Below are 19,311 nucleotides of genomic sequence, written 5' to 3' on the forward strand. Positions count from 1 at the left end.
TTCTGACAAATGGCCCTCCCCTAACTACAGGGCTTAATTACCATGGCACTCTCAGAAGCAGCCGCAGCTTATGTTGCCATCCTTCCCTGAGAGGCAGCATGGCAATGTGAAGGCCTTATCAGGAAATCAAACCTGAAGCTCAACTGTGCAAGTGTGTCATATGTTAAAAACCAGAAAATCAAATGTTCTGATGCTTATTTAAAAGTTATAGCTCTTCGTGGGAACATATATATGTGTTTTAATGGCCCACGCATTTATAAAGGCCTCGTCTGTAAACATTACATTATTTTTCCCATTATATTTGGGACCTTAGATTGCAGAAGACAGTGCAATTCCCATCACAGCTGTTATCAGTTTAAAGGCATTAAAGGCAACATGCAAAATTCGTAGGCACATGAGTAAATTTAGATAGTTTCATGGCAAGTTCTATAACAGAGTACATTATTCTGCCCTAGAAATGCCTGCAGTTCACACTGTGGGAGGCCCAAGTGTGCCTGTGGGTGCCTGAGCCCCGGACACTCACTTGAGAGCGCTGAGGTTGAACTCATAGGCGTTGTCCCAGAAGAGAACCTTGCTGCGGTAGTCTTTGTCAGCACTGCAGGGCACGAGGTGCAGTGCGGCAGTGGTCGGCCAGATGATCCCACCCTCCTTCAGCCATGCATCCCGGGCGTACAGGATGGACTCAATCATGAACTCAAACTGCATGGGAGGGAGAGACACATGGGAGACATGGTGACTGAGGCCAGTGTCTGCACATTCGGACGGTCTGGAATCTTTCCAGTTTAACCCTCAAGAGTATTACCAGCCAACAGGTCTCGGAGGATTTCTTACACCCACACATCAATGTTCATCTCCTATTGCAGCTTGGGTTGAAGTCACATCATTTTGAGTTAGAATTCAGAACTGGGCGTGGCTAACGGTCAGACTAAACCTTCGCTCTCGTCCCACCTCGGTCGGTCACTCAGTAGTTACCAGGACATGCTTACTCCATCTCACCTGGACCTGAAGCTTGGTCATTACCGCATGTGATTTTACAAACAAAACTGGAATCATATAGCGATTATCTTTTAGTGCTTTTTTTAAAACCAACAAACTATCACCAACTTTTCTCTAAGTTTATCAAGAATCTTCCTAAAGCCTAATTTTTAATGGCCACAGAGTATTCTCTTATATAGTAGACTGCCACAGTTACTAGTATTTGTACTTTTCCCAATTTTCTTCCATTTTAAATGGTGTCATATACATTTTTTAGCATAAGTTTATGTAAAAATCTTAGAATAATACCACTTAAATATTTTCAATGCCTTGTTTTCCTTCAAAAACCTCTATCAATCTATACTGCCAATAAGAGTCTGACAGTTTCCCAAAATCTCAATGACACTGGCTACCATCAGATATTAGGTGATTTCTCAGCCAATTTGATATCTCAAAAATTTTTAAGTTATTTCTTTGACTACTAGTGACATTAAACAACGTTCATATGTCTGATCGTGTGCTTTTTCATGCCCTGGCCACCTGCCTGGAGTTATTTATCTTACGCTTTTCTTACTGCCTAGTGGAACTCTTTATGAAACAGGATATTAGCCCTTTGTCTTATAAGCTGCAATTCTTCAGTTTCACTTACCTTTTAATAATCTATAGGTTGGTTATTATAAAGGACACATCTCTGGTCAAACACTTTATTCTATAGTTTCTTTATGGGCTTTGCTTTTAGAAAGACTTTCCCATCCTAACATCAGATAAAATTTTGAACAATTGTTTTATGTTCACTTAAAAAATGCTTAACTCTGTAACCCATCTGGGATTTATTTTAACCTATGGTGAGAAGAAGGACCTAACCATTTTCTGCAAAATAATCAATTGTTTCAGCAGCATCTTTAGACAATTACACATCCTTGCCTCAGTGACTGAAACCCCCCTTATTATAAACTAAGTGCATTTATATTTGGGTTTGATTCTGAATTTTCTTTGTCCCATGATCTCTCTGTCTCATCACTGTAATCACAACAGAGTAGGAAGATGGGCGGGAGAGGCTGAGAACAGGCCGGGAACCCGAAGAGGATGCCAGGAGGGCAAGAAGCGCAGGAGAGGGGCAGCTGCAGAGAACAGCGGGTTCTGCCTAAGGACATGGGGACATTACAAGTGGGTGAAACTGTGACAGCTCCCAAATTCACAACCTCTCTGTATCAGTGTCACCAACTCTGGGCCAGGCCGAGACACCACGGGGACCCTTCCTGATAGGATGTCCCCAGGCACCTGCACAAAGCAGCCAGGCCTCCCAGGGCTCTCCACCTGCTCCAGGGTCCTTGTCCTCAGTTTGGTGCCACCCAGTTTGTACTCACTCCTGCGCTCAGTCAGGGTCCATGCCCTCTCTCTCCTACCCCCCAAATCCACACCACCTCCCTGGAACCCACACTCCCTTCCCCCAACCCAGTCAGAGGCCCCACCTGGAATCCACACTCCCTCCCTGAAACCCACACCTGCACCTGCACCTAGAATGGAGCTGCCAACCCCACAAGTCTCCTGCTGGGCCCCACCAGCCACCCCTTCCCTCTGCCCACACCCGCAGCAGCAACTCCCAGGACCCCATCTGGCCTCCTCTGTCTGAGACACTACAAACCTATCAGTGGCTCCAGAGGACAGGGAGCTCACCAGGCCCTGCGCCCCGCACCCGCCCCCCTGCCCCGCCAGTGGGCCCCTGCCAACACTCCCCAGAACACCCCTCCTAGTCTTCCCCTTCTCTGGCCCCTTCCCCTGCAACCTCCCATGGACCCTAACTGCCCTCCCCGACTCTGACACCCCCAGCACCCATCCCTCAACCCCCAAACCCTGAAGACCTCACCAGCACTGCAGTCCCATTGAAGAATCCCATAGGTGACTGATCTCTACTCCACCCCTTAAAAGTCCTGGACCGCAGCTGGCAGCCTAACACATGCACAGAGCACCTAAACCCAGCTTCCACCCCGACCCACCACTGGATCACAGGGACACTGAATCCAGGCCACTGCCCCTGCCAGAGGCTGTTCCATCCCTCCTCTCCCCTCCTCCCTGCTCCTCTTCCCTCTCCCCCTCATCCACCACTCTCTCTCCCCCCTCCTCCTCCTGTCTCCCACACTGTCCCACCTCCAGTAGCAGAGCTGGATGCTGGCAGCCAGGCATCCCCTAACTGCACTGGGCATGTGGGCGCATCTCCACCACAGGCCGGCTCCCCATGTCCCCATGGCCAGGAGGAACTCAATAAACACTAACTGGTGTTTGGGGGGCAGAGGCCAATGTCCACTTTATGGTTTATCGGTGTAGTGAGTCCCCTGCCCCCCATGTATAATCTTAGGAATCCACAGAAGTTATTAATAAGCCAAATTATATCATGAATGTTGAGTCTATTTACATTTTATCTTCAGACATCATTTCACCAGGGCTAAAGGCCCAATGGCATTGGCTGGCATTTCCCCCACTCTTTGCAGCTGTAAGAACTAGTAGCAACACTTACTTAAACGGATCTCTCGCTGGAAACCAGCCACATTCCCCTCACGGTCACCCAGATGCTATTTCTCTGGATTTTTACAGATGCTAAATTTCAGATTGGGGTGTTTCACTATAATGTCTTAAATCCTGAGCCAGAAGAGGGCTGGGCAGAGGGTCCAAGGAGAGGGAGACACGTAGGCCCAGCTCCCACACCTCTCACTGGCCTTCAAGTTCAGGGTCTGTGAGCACATAACGCACTGTGCAGGGGAGGGGGATATATAACCAGAAAACTGTCCACTCCCACCTGGGAGACTCAGGGAGCACCTGCCGCTAAACAGGGGGCTGCTGGGAAAAGAGACAACGATGCTGCTTGCATCAAAAATCAGCCTTGCCCTGACCGGTTTGGCTCAGTGGATAGAGCGTCAGCCTGTGGACTCAAGGGTCCCGGGTTCGATTCCGGTCAGGGGCATGTGCCTTGGTTGCGGGCACATCCCCAGTGGGGAGTGTGGAGGAGGCGGCTGATCGATGTTTCTCTCTCATTGATGTTTCTAACTCTCTATCCCTCTCCCTTTCTCTCTGTAAAAAATCAATAAAATATATTTTTTTTTAAAAAATCAGCCTTATACATTAAGCACTAAATATTCCCAGGTTCCCAAAGAGAACAGAGTTTATGTAAGTCACTCATGAAAGAAAGTATACCAGATTCTTATAAAGGCATTTTTTTAATCAGTTAAAAATAAGACACTAGGCCAACGTTCATATAAAAAAATCAATTACATTTGACCTTAGAGAAAACGTCAAAATTAATCATGATTTGTGAAGAAGATTCCAGAGACCAGCCCAGCCACTGCCCCGCCCTTACCAGCAGGCAGGTCCCCATCCACTCGGACACCAGCACGTCCACCTTCTCCGGCAGCACCACATCCTCCACCTTCTGCTGGAACACGGTGATGATGTCGGCGAAGCCATTCTGCATGACCAGCTGCCCCGTGTGCTGGGCCATCTCGCTGGCCTCCACCGCGTACACCTGCATGTGGCAGAAGCACCATCAGTGCACGTGCTGGCACTGCTCAGCCTGTCACCGCCTCAGCTGAGTCAGAACCTGCATCGGAGAATCGGGCAAACGGCAGGGACAGCAGGAAGGCAGTGTGCCGACGGCACAAGGGCCAGTGTGCTGCCTGTATAGATGGAGCCCTGGGGAGGGAGCTGCATCCTACTCCAACCCCACCTTCTGCCTAACAGACCTGGGGCTGCAGGTGAACAGAAGCCTCTGCACCCACACAGGGCCTCCTGCCCAAGGCCCCCTGGGTAAGGCCAGAACCCAGCTCCTGTTCACACAGCAGCAATCCCTAACCGATAGGAGGTTCTCGGCTCTCATCTGAGGACAGCCCAACTCTCAGGATACCAGTGGCTTCTGACATCATTTCAATCCAGGTTCTCTGCGGAGGGTCCTGAGCACCATGTCCTGGTTCCAACAGGATCTGAACTCAGGCGGTCCCTGCACTGCAGCCTCACCTGTACACTAGGACTTACACCTGCCTGTGCAAGGGGCTGCAACTCTGCACTGCCCAGGCGTGCTTTAAAGAAAGAGAGTGAGGTCTGTCCTGTCCCTGCCAAGTAGCCACTGCTCAGGGCAGGGACGAGACTTGGACGGTAACTATACATTTGGGATGCATGTGTTTCTATATTCAAGGGAAATAAATATTTCAAAAAGCTACACACCATATGCAGCTCACCGGGACATTTTCTATCTGTCCTATCACACTCTGTGCTGTTTGTGGCTCATTAACCAATGTCATGCCCTCTGACCTGCTCAGCCTGCAAGGATACGCTGCCAACTTTGCCAACACGATGCCCGGTACACGAAGGACATGTCACCGAGGCTCGTTCCTACTCACTGCTCTGGGCTGCGCATAATGTGCACAGAAGAGGCTGATGATCCCGGTCCCACAGCCGACATCCAGAATCACTTTGTCTTTGAGGGACGCCCTGTTCTGCAGGATCACGTGGTGATATTTAGTTGTTCGTGGCTGGTCTGTCAACATCTCCAGGTGAAGTTTCTACAGGAAAAGCACAGTGTGAGTCATTGCCTATAATTAGAGCTGCACCGAGCTGTGGTTTAAGGTGGAACATGGGGGCCTAAGTTAACCCTCTCAACCCCACATGTAAATACATGAGCAGTCAAAAGACCAAAATGTGCCAACAGATAAAGAGTAAACAGTGAAGGAATAAACTCCTTCAGCCTCAGTGAGGTGCCTGCAGCTTCTCCTTGCACCGCCCAGTGAGCCAGGTGAGCGAAGAAGCAGACGTGGACCACTAGCAGGCAGAGCAGGCGTCACCCTCCTGATCACGGTTCCCACTGGAGACAAAAGGAACTGCCACATTCCCGACCAGATACAACTTGGCTGAGTACCCACCAAGAAAGGGCGTGGACAAGCCATCAGGAGAGATCCTAGAGGAGAAACACAGGGCCCCACCCCAGAATCCTCTTCACACAGGGCCCAAAAGTCACTCTCACACATAAATCTGTCCCTCATTTGCTTGGAGAGAGTAGGAACTGTAGCTCTGGAGCTGATCCTTGGGGGTTCAGCTCAAGGCTCTCAGGCATGTACAGAGGAAATAAAACATCTGAAACTCAAGGACATCTCCTCTGAGAACTGGGCTCAATGCTCAGGAAGGTAGAGAAAGACTCCTCCAGATGGTTCATGAAGCCAGATGTCAGTCAGAGCTCTGACTGCTGGAGAGGCTGCACTCACAGCCCCATCCTCATGCACAAATTTCGTGCACCGGGCCTCTAGTAAATATATAAAAATCTTTTTTTTTAGAACTTTTGTGATTCCATTTTTTACAATAAAATAGTTAAGTCACCTGGAATTTACTTGTAAAGAATAAGGAAAAATTCGACTTGATTTCCCCATAAATATCCAGCTGTTCCTTTATCAGTTATTGAACCTCCTTTTCTGTTGATGTAGAAATGCACATTTATCATGTTAAATTTCTAGGATCTTTCTGGAATCTGTTGTTTCATTGAGCTGCAGAAAACCCAGCCTAAAAACAGCATCGCTTAGAGGGAGACACACAGCCAGGCCACCCAGACTGTTAGGACAAACAGGAGGTCTGAACGGGCCTTCACAAGCCCACCTTGGCTCCTCACAAAAACAAACGGACGGACATAGGGAGACTGGTAGAGTGGAGTCAAGACCCAGCTATCCTGCCTGCAGCTATCACCTCAAGAGAGAGTCAGAGCTAGGATGCAAGGGTGTGCTGGTGCCAGGGGAAGGAAACTGGGGTAGCAGCATTAATATCAGAAAAAATACATCCAGAGCAAAGAATGTTCCCAGGGACAAAGAGGACCCATTCATAATACAGGATCCACTTCAGCAAGAGGATATAATTCTAAATACTTTTGTACCTAAAAACAGAGCTTCAAAATACACAAAGCATAAACCAGGGGTCCTCAAACTACGGCCCGCAGGCCACATGCAAATACAAATATTGTATTTGTTCCCGTTTTGTTTTTTTACTTCAAAATAAGGTATGTGCAGTGTGCATAGGAATTTGTTCATAGTTTTTTTTTAAACTATAGTCCGGCCCTCCAACGGTCTGAGGGACAGTGAACTGGCCCCCTGTTTAAAAAGTTTGAGGACCCCTGGCATAAACCAACAGAATGTAATAAGAAATAGACAAATTCACAGTGATGGTCAGACCCTTCTCTCAGTGATTGATAGAAATGGACAGAAAATCAGTAAGGACATAGACTTGAACAACACTATCAAACAACTTAGCCAAACTGATATTTACACAACACTTCACCCATCCATCTACAACAATAATACATAAAAAATATCTAGGAACAGGTTTAACAAGAAAGGTACACAACCTTGTATTATCAAAACCTTAAAACTCTGAGAGACATAAAACAAGGCTTAAGAAATGGGGAGAGTCAGCATAAAACAAAGTTGTCACTTCTTAAATTAATGTACACTTTTATGCAATACCAATTAACATGCCAAATAATTTGGTATGGGGAGGAGAGGACACAACAAATGATAACAAAATTTGTTTCTAAAAAATAAACAGCCAAAGCTAGCCATGACAATGCTAAAAAATAAAAGGTGCTCAAGGCCTAGTTCTCCCAAAGTTAAAAAGCTACAATAATGAAAAGCATCTAGAACTACAGAAGAAAGAAACAGATCAATGAAACAACAGATTCCAGAAAGATTCTAGAAATTTAACATGATAAATGTGCATTTCTACATCAGCAGAAAAAGAGGTTCAATAACTGATACAGAAACAGCTGGATATTTATGGGGAAATCAAGTCGAAATTTTTCCTTATTCTTTACAAGTAAATTCCAGGTGACTTAACTATTTCATTGTAAAAAATGGAATCACAAAAGTTCTAAAAGAAAGATTTTTATATATTTACTAGAGGCCTGGTGTACGAAATTCATGCACGGGTAGGGTCTTAAGGTCTTGCCAGCGATCAGGGCCTTCCTTCTGGCTGCCAGCTGCCAGCCGGGGCCTTCTTTCGTTCCACGCCACCCCCTGGTGGTCAGCACATGTCATAGTGTGCGATCGAACTCCTGGTCTCCCAGTTGAACTCCTGAGGGGACACTCTGCATATAAGCCTTTTACATATATAGATTATATACACAGATTACATATATATATATATATATATATATATATATATATATATGATATTTATAATCTTGCAGTAAAGAAGGTCATTAAAACTCACAAAGAAAAACAAATTAGACTACATAAAGATAAAAAGTTTCATGGGGGAAAAGAGTGGCAAGAGATAAGTATAATACATAAATACAGGCTAAACTGCTTATTGAACATTTAAATCAACAGAAATCAAAAGAGAAATGGGAAAATTGTATGAAAGTTTTCCCAAAAAGGAATACAAAAGGCCAAGCCTATATAATAAAAGCCTAATATGCAAATCAACTGAACGGCAGAACAACCAGTTGCTATGACACACACTGACCACCAGGGGGCAGACGCTCAATGCAAGAGCTTCCCCCAGCCTGCAGGCCCCAGGCCCCCCCACCGTGATCAGCCCGCTGGTTGCCCTGCAGAGGGAGGCGACTTGTGGCAGCCGGTGGGGAGGGGGGGTGGTGAGCGGGTGGCACCAGGCTGGCCAAGGCGGGTGCCAGCAGGAACCCCCCAATCACCCCGCCAGTGGCCCAACAGATCAGCCCTGATCGCCAGCCAGGCCTAGGGACCCTACCCATGCTCGAATTTCATGCACCGGGCCTCTAGTAAAATATAAAAGCTGATCATTCTCACTTTTAAAAATGAAAATCAAAAGCATGATACCATATTTCACCTCTAAAATAAAAAATTGTTTCCCTGGAGGGGTCAAGGGGGGCAGAGGGAACATATGTAATACTTTCAACAATAAAGGTTTTTTTAAAAAATTGCTCCCCCTTATTTGTCGTAGCAACATCTTTACCGATACAGCTTCTAGGGCAATGGAAACTAAGGAGAAAATAAACAAATGGGACTATATCAAAATAAAAAGCTTCTGCACAGCAAAAGAAACCATCAACAAAACAACAAGAGAGCCCACTGCATGGGAGAACATATTTGCCAATGTTATCACCGATAAGGGTTTAATCTCCAACATTTACAGGGAACTCATACAACTTAACAAAAGGAAGATAAGCAATCCAATCAAAAAATGGGCAAAGGACCTAAATAGACACTTTTCAAAAGAATACATACAGAAGGCCAAGAGACATGAAAACATGCTCAAAGTCACTCATCATCCAAGAGATGCAAATCAAAACAACAATGAGGTACCATCTCACACCTGTCAGAATGGCTATCATCAACAAATCAACAAACAACAAGTGCTGGTGAGGATGTGGAGAAAAAGGAACCCCCTTGCACTGCTGGTGGGAATGCAGACTGGTGCAGCCACTATGGAAAACATTATGGCGTTTTCTCAAAAAATTAAAAATGGAACTTCTATTTAACCCAGTAATACCACTTCTAGGAATAAAACAGAAACACCAGAAAGGATATACTAGTATGCACCCTATGTTCATAGCAGCACAATTTACAATAGCTAAGATTTGGAAACAGCCTAAGTGCCCATCAGCAGATGAGTGGATTAGAAAACTGTGGTACATCTACCCAACGGAATACTACGCTGGTATAGAAAAGAAGGAATTCTTACCATTTGCAACAGCATGGATAGAACTAGAGAGCATTATGCTAAGCGAAATAAGCCAGTCAGAGAAAGATAAATATCACATGATCTCACTCATTTGTGGAATATAATGAACAACATAAACTGATGAACAAAAATAGAATCAATGTCATAGAAGCACTGAACAGACTGTCCAACCTATGAGGGAAGGCAGGAAATGAGGGGGTAAGAGATCAACCAAAGGACTTGTATACATGCATATGAGCAAAACCAATGGACATAGATAGTAGGGGGGGTGGGTGAGGGCATGTGCTGGGGGGTAGGAGCAGTTGGGGAGAGGTCAAAGGGGGGAAAAGGAGACTTATGTAATACTTTAAACAATAAAGAATTTAAATTTTAAATTTTAAAAAATTGCTTCCCTTTGATGCTGTGTGGCAGTGAAATAAGTATCCACACACCACTGGTGGGTGTACAATCAGTAAATCTTTTGGGAAGGCGAACTGGCAAAATCCACCAAAGTAAAAAACATACACACACCCTATGAATTTACCCAATGGAAATTCTAGCAAAGTTAAGCAGTATTCGTGTAGGAGGACATCCATCACAGCACTGCTTGTCATGATAAAAAGCCATTAACTAAGCACAGTCTACCAACATGGTCTTTTTATAAGCAACACAATACTCTGTAGGTGATATAAAGAACAGACCTTCAAAATAACATAGCTACGTGAAAAGAGCAAAGTGAAAAGTGTGTGTGGAATATTCCTTTCCTATAAATTTAAAAAACTAAAACTGATGTAGCTTAGACCTGGAGGAAGCATGGGCACTGCAGCTGAGAGGAATCGCAAGGTGCAGTGGCCTCTCTAGGGTGGGGGTGAGGACACGGACTCTGGATTTCATTATGTCTTTCGTAAGAGACTGAAAACTCTAACCATGCAGTCATGCGTGGGATCCCTTCTGAGAAATGCATCGTTGGGCAATTTTGTTGTGCACACAACACAGAGTGCACCAACCCAAACCTAGATGGTACAGCCCCCTGCACACCTTGGCCACATGGTACACCACCATCACATACGTGGCCCGTCGCTGACCGAAACATCATTATGTGCCACATCACTGTACATATGTCAACAGTTCTTCATTGAATTTAGCATTGTTTATTGTGAAATATGACATACCTACAAAAAGTTTATCAAATTCAGTTACAGAGCAACCAACACCAGAACACTGCTAGCACCCCAACGTTCCCATCCCTGCCTTGCTGATCAGAGACTCCGATGACCCACAGCACCCTTCAGGTCCTCAGAGCAACCAGGTCCCTGATCTCCTTCAGAGTTTTGCTATTGCGTATACTCATCATAAACAATACCTTTTAACTTTTTTTTTTTTTTTAATATATTTTATTGATTTTTTACAGAGAGGAAGGGAGAGAGATAGAGAGTTAGAAACATCGATCAGCTGCCTCCTGCACATCTCCTACTGGGGATGTGCCCGCAACCCAGGTACATGCCCTTGACCGGAATCGAACCTGGGACCTTTCAGTCCGCAGGCCGACGCTCCATCCACTGAGCCAAACCGGTTTCGGCAATACCTTTTAACTTTATATAATTGAATCAAACGTTAACTGTTCTTTGATGTCTTGCTTCTTTCACTCCACATTAGGTTTTTTGTTTTGTTTTTTTTTTGTTTGTTTTTTTTTAAATATATTTTACTGATTTTTTACAGAGAGGAAGGGAGAGAGATAGAGAGTTAGAAACATCGATGAGAGAGAAACATCGATCAGCCGCCTCCTGCACATCTCCTACTGGGGATGTGCCCGCAACCCAGGCACATGCCCTTGACCGGAATCGAACCTGGGACCCTTGAGTCCGCAGGCCGACGCTCTATCCACTGAGCCAAACCGGTTTCGGCCACATTAGGTTTTTGACATTCGATCTGCAAGTATCAGTTTTGATCTAGTTTTAAAATATAAATGGGTTGTCTGGACCATAGGATTATGGGTCTTTATCCACATTGAAAAAAACAGACTAACACGTTAGTTACTTAGAGGTATTATTATTATTGTTGCTATACCTAGTATATCTTTTTTGTATTTTCTTTTTAAAGTAAAATTGATAACTTTTTAAAAATACTGAGAAGTTCATAATCTCATTGCTCAGATAATATCCCTAAACCAGGAGTCAACTAACACTACAGTCCATGGGCCAATCCAGCCCACCACCTGCTTGTGTATGGCCTACAAGCTATGGATGGCTTTTACATTTTTAAATGATTTTTAAAAATCAAAACAAGAATATGACACATAAAAATTATATGAAATTCTAATTTCCGTGTCATAAAGTTTTCTTGAAACACAGCCATGCTCGCTTCTTTACGTTCTGGGGCTGCTTGCACACTACGACAGCAGAGCTGAGTAGCCTGCTACTGGAATCAAAGGGTGTGGCCTAACAAGCCCTGCTCTCAACGGAGATGAGTGGAAGCCCAGAAATCACTTTGACAAGTTAGAACGCGGCCAGCTGAACAGGCGATCTGAAAGCAGTACCAGGGTTCCGTAGCTGCCGAAGTACTCCTCATCCTGCCAGGTGTCCTCGGGGTCACACTCCTCCAGGTCCTTCCCAAGGTGGTTCGCGGGTATGTATCCACAGTAACCGGCGCGCTCGCCCCACCACCAGTCAGCAGTCGTTTGTCTCAGGATGAGAATTTTCTCTCCTCTCAGAAAACTGAGCTGGAAACACATATGCAGAAGTGAAAATTCAAGAAAAACTTGTAGCTGTCATTTCAACTGTGACTTTGTAATAAATCCCCTATCACTGGGGCCCAAATCACAGCATTTCAAAAAGAAGTCAATAGGTAATTATACCAAGTGACAACTTATGAAAATGGCGCCAGGATTTAGAGATTTTTGTGGCTAATCTATCTACATGAAAGAAAAGCACAGCTTAATTGGTATTTTTTAAAAGCAAGATTAAACATTTTCAAATGGCTTAGGACAGAAATTCTCAACAGCCTCTCCACTGTTACTCAGCTGTGTGATAGCCGATTATGTGACTGGAGGCTTAGGCTAGGAAATTCCTGTTACAAAGTAAAGAAAGCCCTATTCAAGTAGGTGTTTTTATTTTATAACCTTACTTTTCAGTAACAAGGATAGGGGTGGGGGTGGGGGTGGGGGTGGGGTCCTCTGGCTCCTGTGGCTTCAGAAAATCAACGTGTGACACTCACTGGTGGCTGTGCTTAAACGACAGGCCGGTAGAAGCAGCAAGGCCCCACTTAACTTTCTTTTCCAGATCTGATTGCATATGAAGTCAAGGTTAACCAGCGAGCCATAGAAGGTGAGTGGTCGCACACGTGCCCACACCCCCAGGTAAAGGGGATGTCAGCCAGCTCCGGACCCGCTGGCTGCAGCCTCACACAGGCCTCCACCCAGGAAGGAGGCAGCGGGCGTAGCTGGTGCCCTGCTGCTCATCTCCCTCCCAGGGCCCCAGCCCCCATGGCTCCATTTAATCAAAGTTCCCAAGCAGAAACTGGAGCAGGTACTTCCTCCCCCATTCCTCACACAGGTATCTTTCACATCAGGCTTGGGATCACAGTTTGTTAGGCTGGGAAGGAAGGATCAACCACTCACAGGCCTCACGTGGCTCTAAACATCTGAACACTTCTTTCACTTTAGCATGACTTTCTGAAAAACTACCTCTGTCATTTCACTAATTCCAAGCATGCTGGAATCCACAGAACATGGAGCTGATGCACGCGGCTACCTGTGTCTCATCGGTGGCAGAATAGTCCGCGATGGCCACGAACTCCTCGGGGTGCACACCCTCTGGGAGGTGCTGTTCACAGTGTTCCACAGGTTCTTCTCTCCCCTGCTCAAAGCCAAGGAGAGAACAAGGAAATTATTACAGGCTTCTCTTTCTTTTTTTTTGGGGGGGGGGGAGGCGGGGGGGGGAAGTACTGGGTTATTAGGATGGTTTTATGAAGATTCAACTGACCCAAGTTTTTATCAAACAATTGGGTGATCCTCACTAGCAGAATTGAGGGGTCTCACCTGCACTCCACCTTCACCTCTTATCTCTAGTACAAAATGATCTGCAACCTCAATAGAACATCAAAGAGAGAAACAAGAAAGAGGCATTTTTAGTGTCTATGAAGCCTGACCATCTGAAAGTGATGCCCAGCCCCGGGAGAAAGAAGTCCCGTCTCTGCCTGTCGCACTGTGGGGACCTCACGGGGCTTGAACACAGCGCTGGACGGGCCTCATGGGCCTCGCTGAAGGCCTAGGGAAGGAGCTGGTGACCTGGCACCAGGTGTGTCACCTCACTGGACAGCACTGCCACTGACACATGCTGCTCAGGACCCAGAGGAGGGCCTTACACCTCAGGGACCTGCATGCGGCCCAGCTCCACTTTGCAGCACCAGGGGCTGGCCTGGAAGACAGCGCCAAAGGTGGCAGAACCTCCAACCGCTGTCCAGCTCACTGCAGCAACTCCAGCCCAATATGTACATTTTACATAAATGTAACTCCCGTGAATTTCCTGTGTCTCTTTTGAAAGCACAGGAGTTCACAGTGGAAGATTCAAACCATCTGTAATCTCTATCGCTGGTTAGAGATAGAAATAGTTAACACATTTATATCCTTCCAGGCTTTTTATCTAAAGTGTACCTTTAAACACATGGATACAGGGGGTTTATTGGGATCATACAATTCTGTCTTGTGACATGTTTTCTACTGATTAAATTCTGAATATTTTCCTTCATTATTAAATACACTTCTAAACACATTTTAATATCAGACAGTATTCCATTCTATGAATTATTAAAACTTATTTATTCAATCTTCTAGTTTTGAACATTTAGACTTTTTTCACCTTTTTACTATTTTGATAGTAAAAAGAAACAATATAATTTATTGTGGGATTTATAACATATATAGACGTAAAATTGTTACAGTAGCACAAAAAATGGGGACTGGTAAATGGAACCAATCTGGAGGATTCTTACATTGTGAAGTGGTCCCAAAAAAGACTGGTCTAGGTTAAAGATTCATAGTGCAATTTCTTGAGTAACCACTAAAATAATATTTAAATGATACAGCTTAAAAGCTAATGGAAGAGATAAGAAAGAATTACAGGAAAAAAAATGTTACTAATCCACAAGAAGGCAAGAATGGAGAAAGGTACAAAGAAAAAATGCAACTTAAAAAAAAAATACACAGCAAAATGGTAGACTTAATCATACCAGTCATTACGTTAAATTTTAATGGACTCAATACTCCAAGTAAAGGGCAGAAATTATCTGACAGAAGAAGAAAGACACCACTATAGGAGAAACACTTTAAATATGAGGAATTAGATAGGTTGAAAATATAAGTATATATTTGCATGTGTGTCATGGAAACACTAACCATAAGAAAGCTGGTATAGCAATATTAATATAAGACAAAATAGATACAAGGCAGAAAGTATTAAAAGGTAAAAAGAGACAGATTTCATAAAAATAAAAGGACCAATTAATCTAGAAAACAAAAACTAATCCAAATGAATGCACCAAATAACAGATTCAAAATATATAAAGCAGAAAGTGATAGATCCAAAAGTAAATAAACAGACAAATCTACAATCAGAGCAAAGATTTCTAAAGCTCATCTCTCTCAGCAACTGATAGAACAAGTGAACAAAAAAAAATCAGAAAGGACATAGAGATTTGAATAATACTAATAACCCATTTGTCTTTAATGACATTTGTAGAACACTACACCCAACAATTGCAGAATATGTATTCTTTGCAAGTACACATGGAACATTAGCCAAAAAGCCTGTATGAGTAGGCCATAAAGCAGGCGTGAATAAATTTCAAAACAATGGAAACTTACAAAGTATGTTATATTTTCTGACAACATATAATCAAACCAAAATTAAATAAAAGATAAATAAAACTTCGTAAGTGTTTGGAAATAAAATAGTATGTTTCTAAAAAGCCCAGCAATTTTCTAATTTCCATTGTGATATGTTAGAAAGTATTTTAACGGAACAATAATGGAAATACAACATATTTAAATGAGTGAGGGGCAGCTAAAGCAGAGATTAAAAGTTATAGCTTTAAAACATACATTAGAGAAGAAAGGTTTAAAATCAGTGATCCTAGTTTCCATCTCAAGATGTTATAAAAAGAGAAAATTAAACTCAAGTAGAATAGACTAAAGGAAATAAAAAGCTAAAATCAATGAACAGATGAACAAAGAGAAAGTCAACAAACACAAACTGGTTCTTTGAAAAGATAAAATTGATAAAACCCTAAAAAGACTGATCAAGGAAAAAAAGAGATAAAACACAAATTGTGTATATTAGGCATCTGTTCTGTAATGGAGGGTGCTATTATATTACTAGGATGAATATTACTGAAATAAATTTCAATGTTAACTTAAATGACAATATTTCAGTAAGTCAAATCATGACTCACAAGTAATCAGAAAACTAAAATAACAAGATACCATTTCTAACCCATCAGACTGACCAAAATTTAAAAGTCTGATGCTCTCAAGTGTTAGCACGCACTGTGGACTACTGGCAGACCACTGATCATTACCTAGTAAAACTGAAAACATGCAATCCCTTCCATCCTGCAATGCCATTATTAGAGCACGTGTGCACAAGGAGACGGGTAGAAGGATGTTCACTGCAACACTTTTTGAAATAGAAAAGAACTGGAAAAACAAGTGTCCAACAAAAGGGAAATAAATAAAATAGGATGCATACCTGTGGGAAGCCGCCCATTATCTTCACTAGCAGAGAGGTGTGGACTAGGAGCCCAGAACACTGGTGAACCTTGGGCCCCGGCAAAGGTCAGAGCTATGCACTGACTGTTTAGTCGAGACAATGGTAGCTGAAGCAACTTCCTGACCAGATAGTCATGTAAATCCCTCCTGATAAGATAGTCTGTCTGTTACTGGAAATTGCCTGCCAAAGGGCTATAGGTGTATCCCTAACTGAATAAAAGGATGGCAAGGCCTGAGCACAAGGGAAGTCCTTTCCCTTGCATTGGGCTTCCCACCTGGCCCCCAATATTTCCAAATTATCATTTCTTATCTCAGCTCTGTCATTTGCACATGGCCCTTCTCCAGATCCCAAACCCCGAACCACGCAGGACGTGGATTCACACGTACCTAATATACACAGACTATATACATATTTATGAATGTGATACATTCTTATAAGGAACACACTACAGGAGCATCCTAAAGGACTGAACTACCTCTATACACACATTAAGAACAAATCCCCCAAAGTAACATTAGTGGGGAAAGCAAGCTGCAAGCTGACACACAGACTATGTCACCATTTAGGTAAATTCTAGAGATGCCAAGATAAGTTATAAAAAGTATAAAGCTGGTGCAGAAGCACAATATTCAATTCATAATTCTTAGTAGTTCTCCATTTCTACTCTGAAGGCAAAGGAAGATTGGGCCTGGGGTTGAGAAATAAACTTCATCTGCGGTTTCGTTTTATGTGCTGTATCTGTGTGTGTATTCTAAAGCAAACATGACAAAATGTTAACAAATTTTCACTTCTGAGCAATATGTACTACTTGATGTTTGAAATCTTACTCTATAAATGTTCAAGTATTTTTTTATATTTCTCAAAAGAAAAATGAGACAACCAAGGAATTAAAACATTTTATGATTGCCTGCCGGTGTGGCTTGGTGGTTGAGTGTGGATCCATGAACCAGGAGGTCCCGGTTCGATTCCCTGCCAGGGCACATGCCAGGGTTGCAGGCTCAATCCCCAGAAGGGGGCGTGCAGGAGGCACCTAATCAGTGATTCTCTCTTATCATTGATGTTTCTATCTCTCTCTCCCTCTCCTTTCCTCTCTCTGAAATCAATAAAAATATACTTTTAAATATTTTATGATTAATTTTAAGAAATAAAATGACTCAACTATAAATAAAATTCCTATATATAAAAACCCAAGCCCTGACCAGGCAGCTCAGTTGGTTAGACTGTCGTCCTGATACACCAAGGTTGTAGGTTCCATCCCCAGTAAGGGAACATACAAGCAACCATGAATACATAAATAGGTGGAACAACAAACCGATGTCTGTCTGTCTCTCTCTCTCTCTCTCTCTCTCTCTCTCTCTTTTTCTGTCTCTCCTCCCTCCTTCTCTCTCTCAAAATCAATAAAAATCTTTTTTTCAACCTTAATGAAATTACAACAACCATTAGAATGCAAGGGAGAAAATGTTAAACTTGACATCACAAACCTGAAATTAATTTCTTTATAAACATTTATTAGAGAATTCATTTGGTGTTTAATTTTGCATAATCAATATTCCTTGAAATTTAAGGTGACTTTTTTACTGCTAACTTGAATGAAACTATGTGTGTCCCAGGCAAAAAGCAGTATGAGTACACAAATCTTTTCTAATGTATCTGACCTGTTTTAACATACTATGCCTGAAACTTTATTAACAACTAAGAAAATGTGCTTGCTTCAACAGCACCGGCACCAAAAATGGAACCCTAGGTTCGTGGGAAATGTTTACAGTGCCCAATTCAGAATGTGAACTGTACCCCTTACAGACATTGCATTTCCTGCATTTAAGCGCACCATAGTTGGTGGCCACCTCCCTAAATCCAAGGAAAGCCCCATCACTCCTGGCTGATCTCAGCTCTCTGTAATGTTCCCAGAGTTTAAGTACAGGTTCTTACAGACCAGAACTGAAATTACCTGAGATTCACTTCCGGGGCAGTCACCTGATGTTGCCATAGTTCTTTTAGGATCTGCTGCATAGCTGCCACTTTTAATGTTTCATTTTCCTCTCCATTTCTACTTTAAAACAGAGGGAATGAGACAATGATTTGTTACATTGCACAATAATTGAGTTCACCTCCCTTCTAAGGTCCATGAAAAGGTCCTCTACCGCGTGGAAATAAAACATGTTATGTGTAAAGAATGAAAGAGAAGTAAAATTTACAAATGCAATTCGTTACAAAAACAACTGAAAATTTATGAACTTCAAAGAAGTGTGTGTTTTCTTCACCAGTCTGCAAGGTGTTCATCGTATCCATTGGCCAAACGCAGCCCGTCAGTTTCTGTCCCGTCACTGGGTTGATTGAACACATAGAGCTGTAAAATCTTTTCTTGGATGCTGTTGGCTTTCATTCCAATTAAACTTCCCTACCTGCGGCTTCCGAGTATCCCCACTCACAGGAACCAAGGTCTGCATCTTCCGAAGGCTTTTCCTTCTCGTTCTCAATTCTTAATTTTTCCAGCGCCAGTGTAATCCATATTAGACACTGAGGCTGTTTTTTTCAATTCTGTTTAAAATTCGTGCCTCACTTATCAATCAAGACCTAATAATTATTTTGTGACGTTTATCATTACAAATACTAATATACAGACGTTACATTTTCATTGGAAAACACTGCACTGGGACCAGGGTGGGTCAGGGCTGGGCAGGGCCGAGTTGAAGGGAAGGGGCTGGGTGGGCGGGGGCGGGGGGCGGGAAGACGGCCCCGAGGACCAAGGCTGGGGCGGGGCGGGGCCGGGTGAAGGCCAGTCCTGCAAAGGGACGCAGGCTCCGTGCGCTGTGGGATGAGTGGTCCAGGATCGTGAGGGGCAGGTGGCCAACGAGGGGAGGCGTGAAAAGAGGGGGGAGTGAAGGGAGGAGCGGGGCATAGATGCCGC

The 19,311-nt window shown here is 43.7% G+C and overlaps 1 protein-coding gene and 1 long non-coding RNA gene across 4 annotated transcripts in view; both read right to left on the reverse strand.

Moving 5' to 3' along the window:
* The window catches only part of LOC102434417 (protein arginine N-methyltransferase 2), a 25,928-nt gene extending 6,933 nt beyond the window's left edge, over positions 1-18,995 (reverse strand). Inside the window, exons 1-6 of one of the 3 annotated variants that reach the window (XM_006095958.3) lie at positions 18,352-18,974; positions 13,389-13,493; positions 12,176-12,358; positions 5,364-5,525; positions 4,328-4,492; positions 524-699 (exon numbers count right to left, since the gene is read on the reverse strand). In XM_006095958.3, the coding sequence (XP_006096020.1) occupies positions 524-699; positions 4,328-4,492; positions 5,364-5,525; positions 12,176-12,358; positions 13,389-13,493; positions 18,352-18,390 (830 nt within the window). In that variant the 5' untranslated portion in view covers positions 18,391-18,974. Of the gene's footprint in view, positions 1-523; positions 700-4,327; positions 4,493-5,363; positions 5,526-12,175; positions 12,359-13,388; positions 13,494-18,351 lie in introns of all 3 variants that reach the window. The other 2 variants (XR_002831007.1, XM_014461941.2) reach the window with 2 other exon arrangements.
* LOC106698335 lies at positions 10,775-11,392 on the reverse strand. The gene is made up of 2 exons (XR_001349645.2): positions 11,225-11,392; positions 10,775-11,002 (listed from the first exon to the last, which is right to left on the reverse strand). It is a non-coding gene; the product is annotated as an uncharacterized LOC106698335 (long non-coding RNA).
* Positions 18,996-19,311: the final 316 nt, after the last annotated feature.

Source organism: Myotis lucifugus, unplaced genomic scaffold (assembly GCF_000147115.1).
Source record: "Myotis lucifugus unplaced genomic scaffold, Myoluc2.0 scaffold_163, whole genome shotgun sequence".
Taxonomy (NCBI): domain Eukaryota; kingdom Metazoa; phylum Chordata; class Mammalia; order Chiroptera; family Vespertilionidae; genus Myotis; species Myotis lucifugus.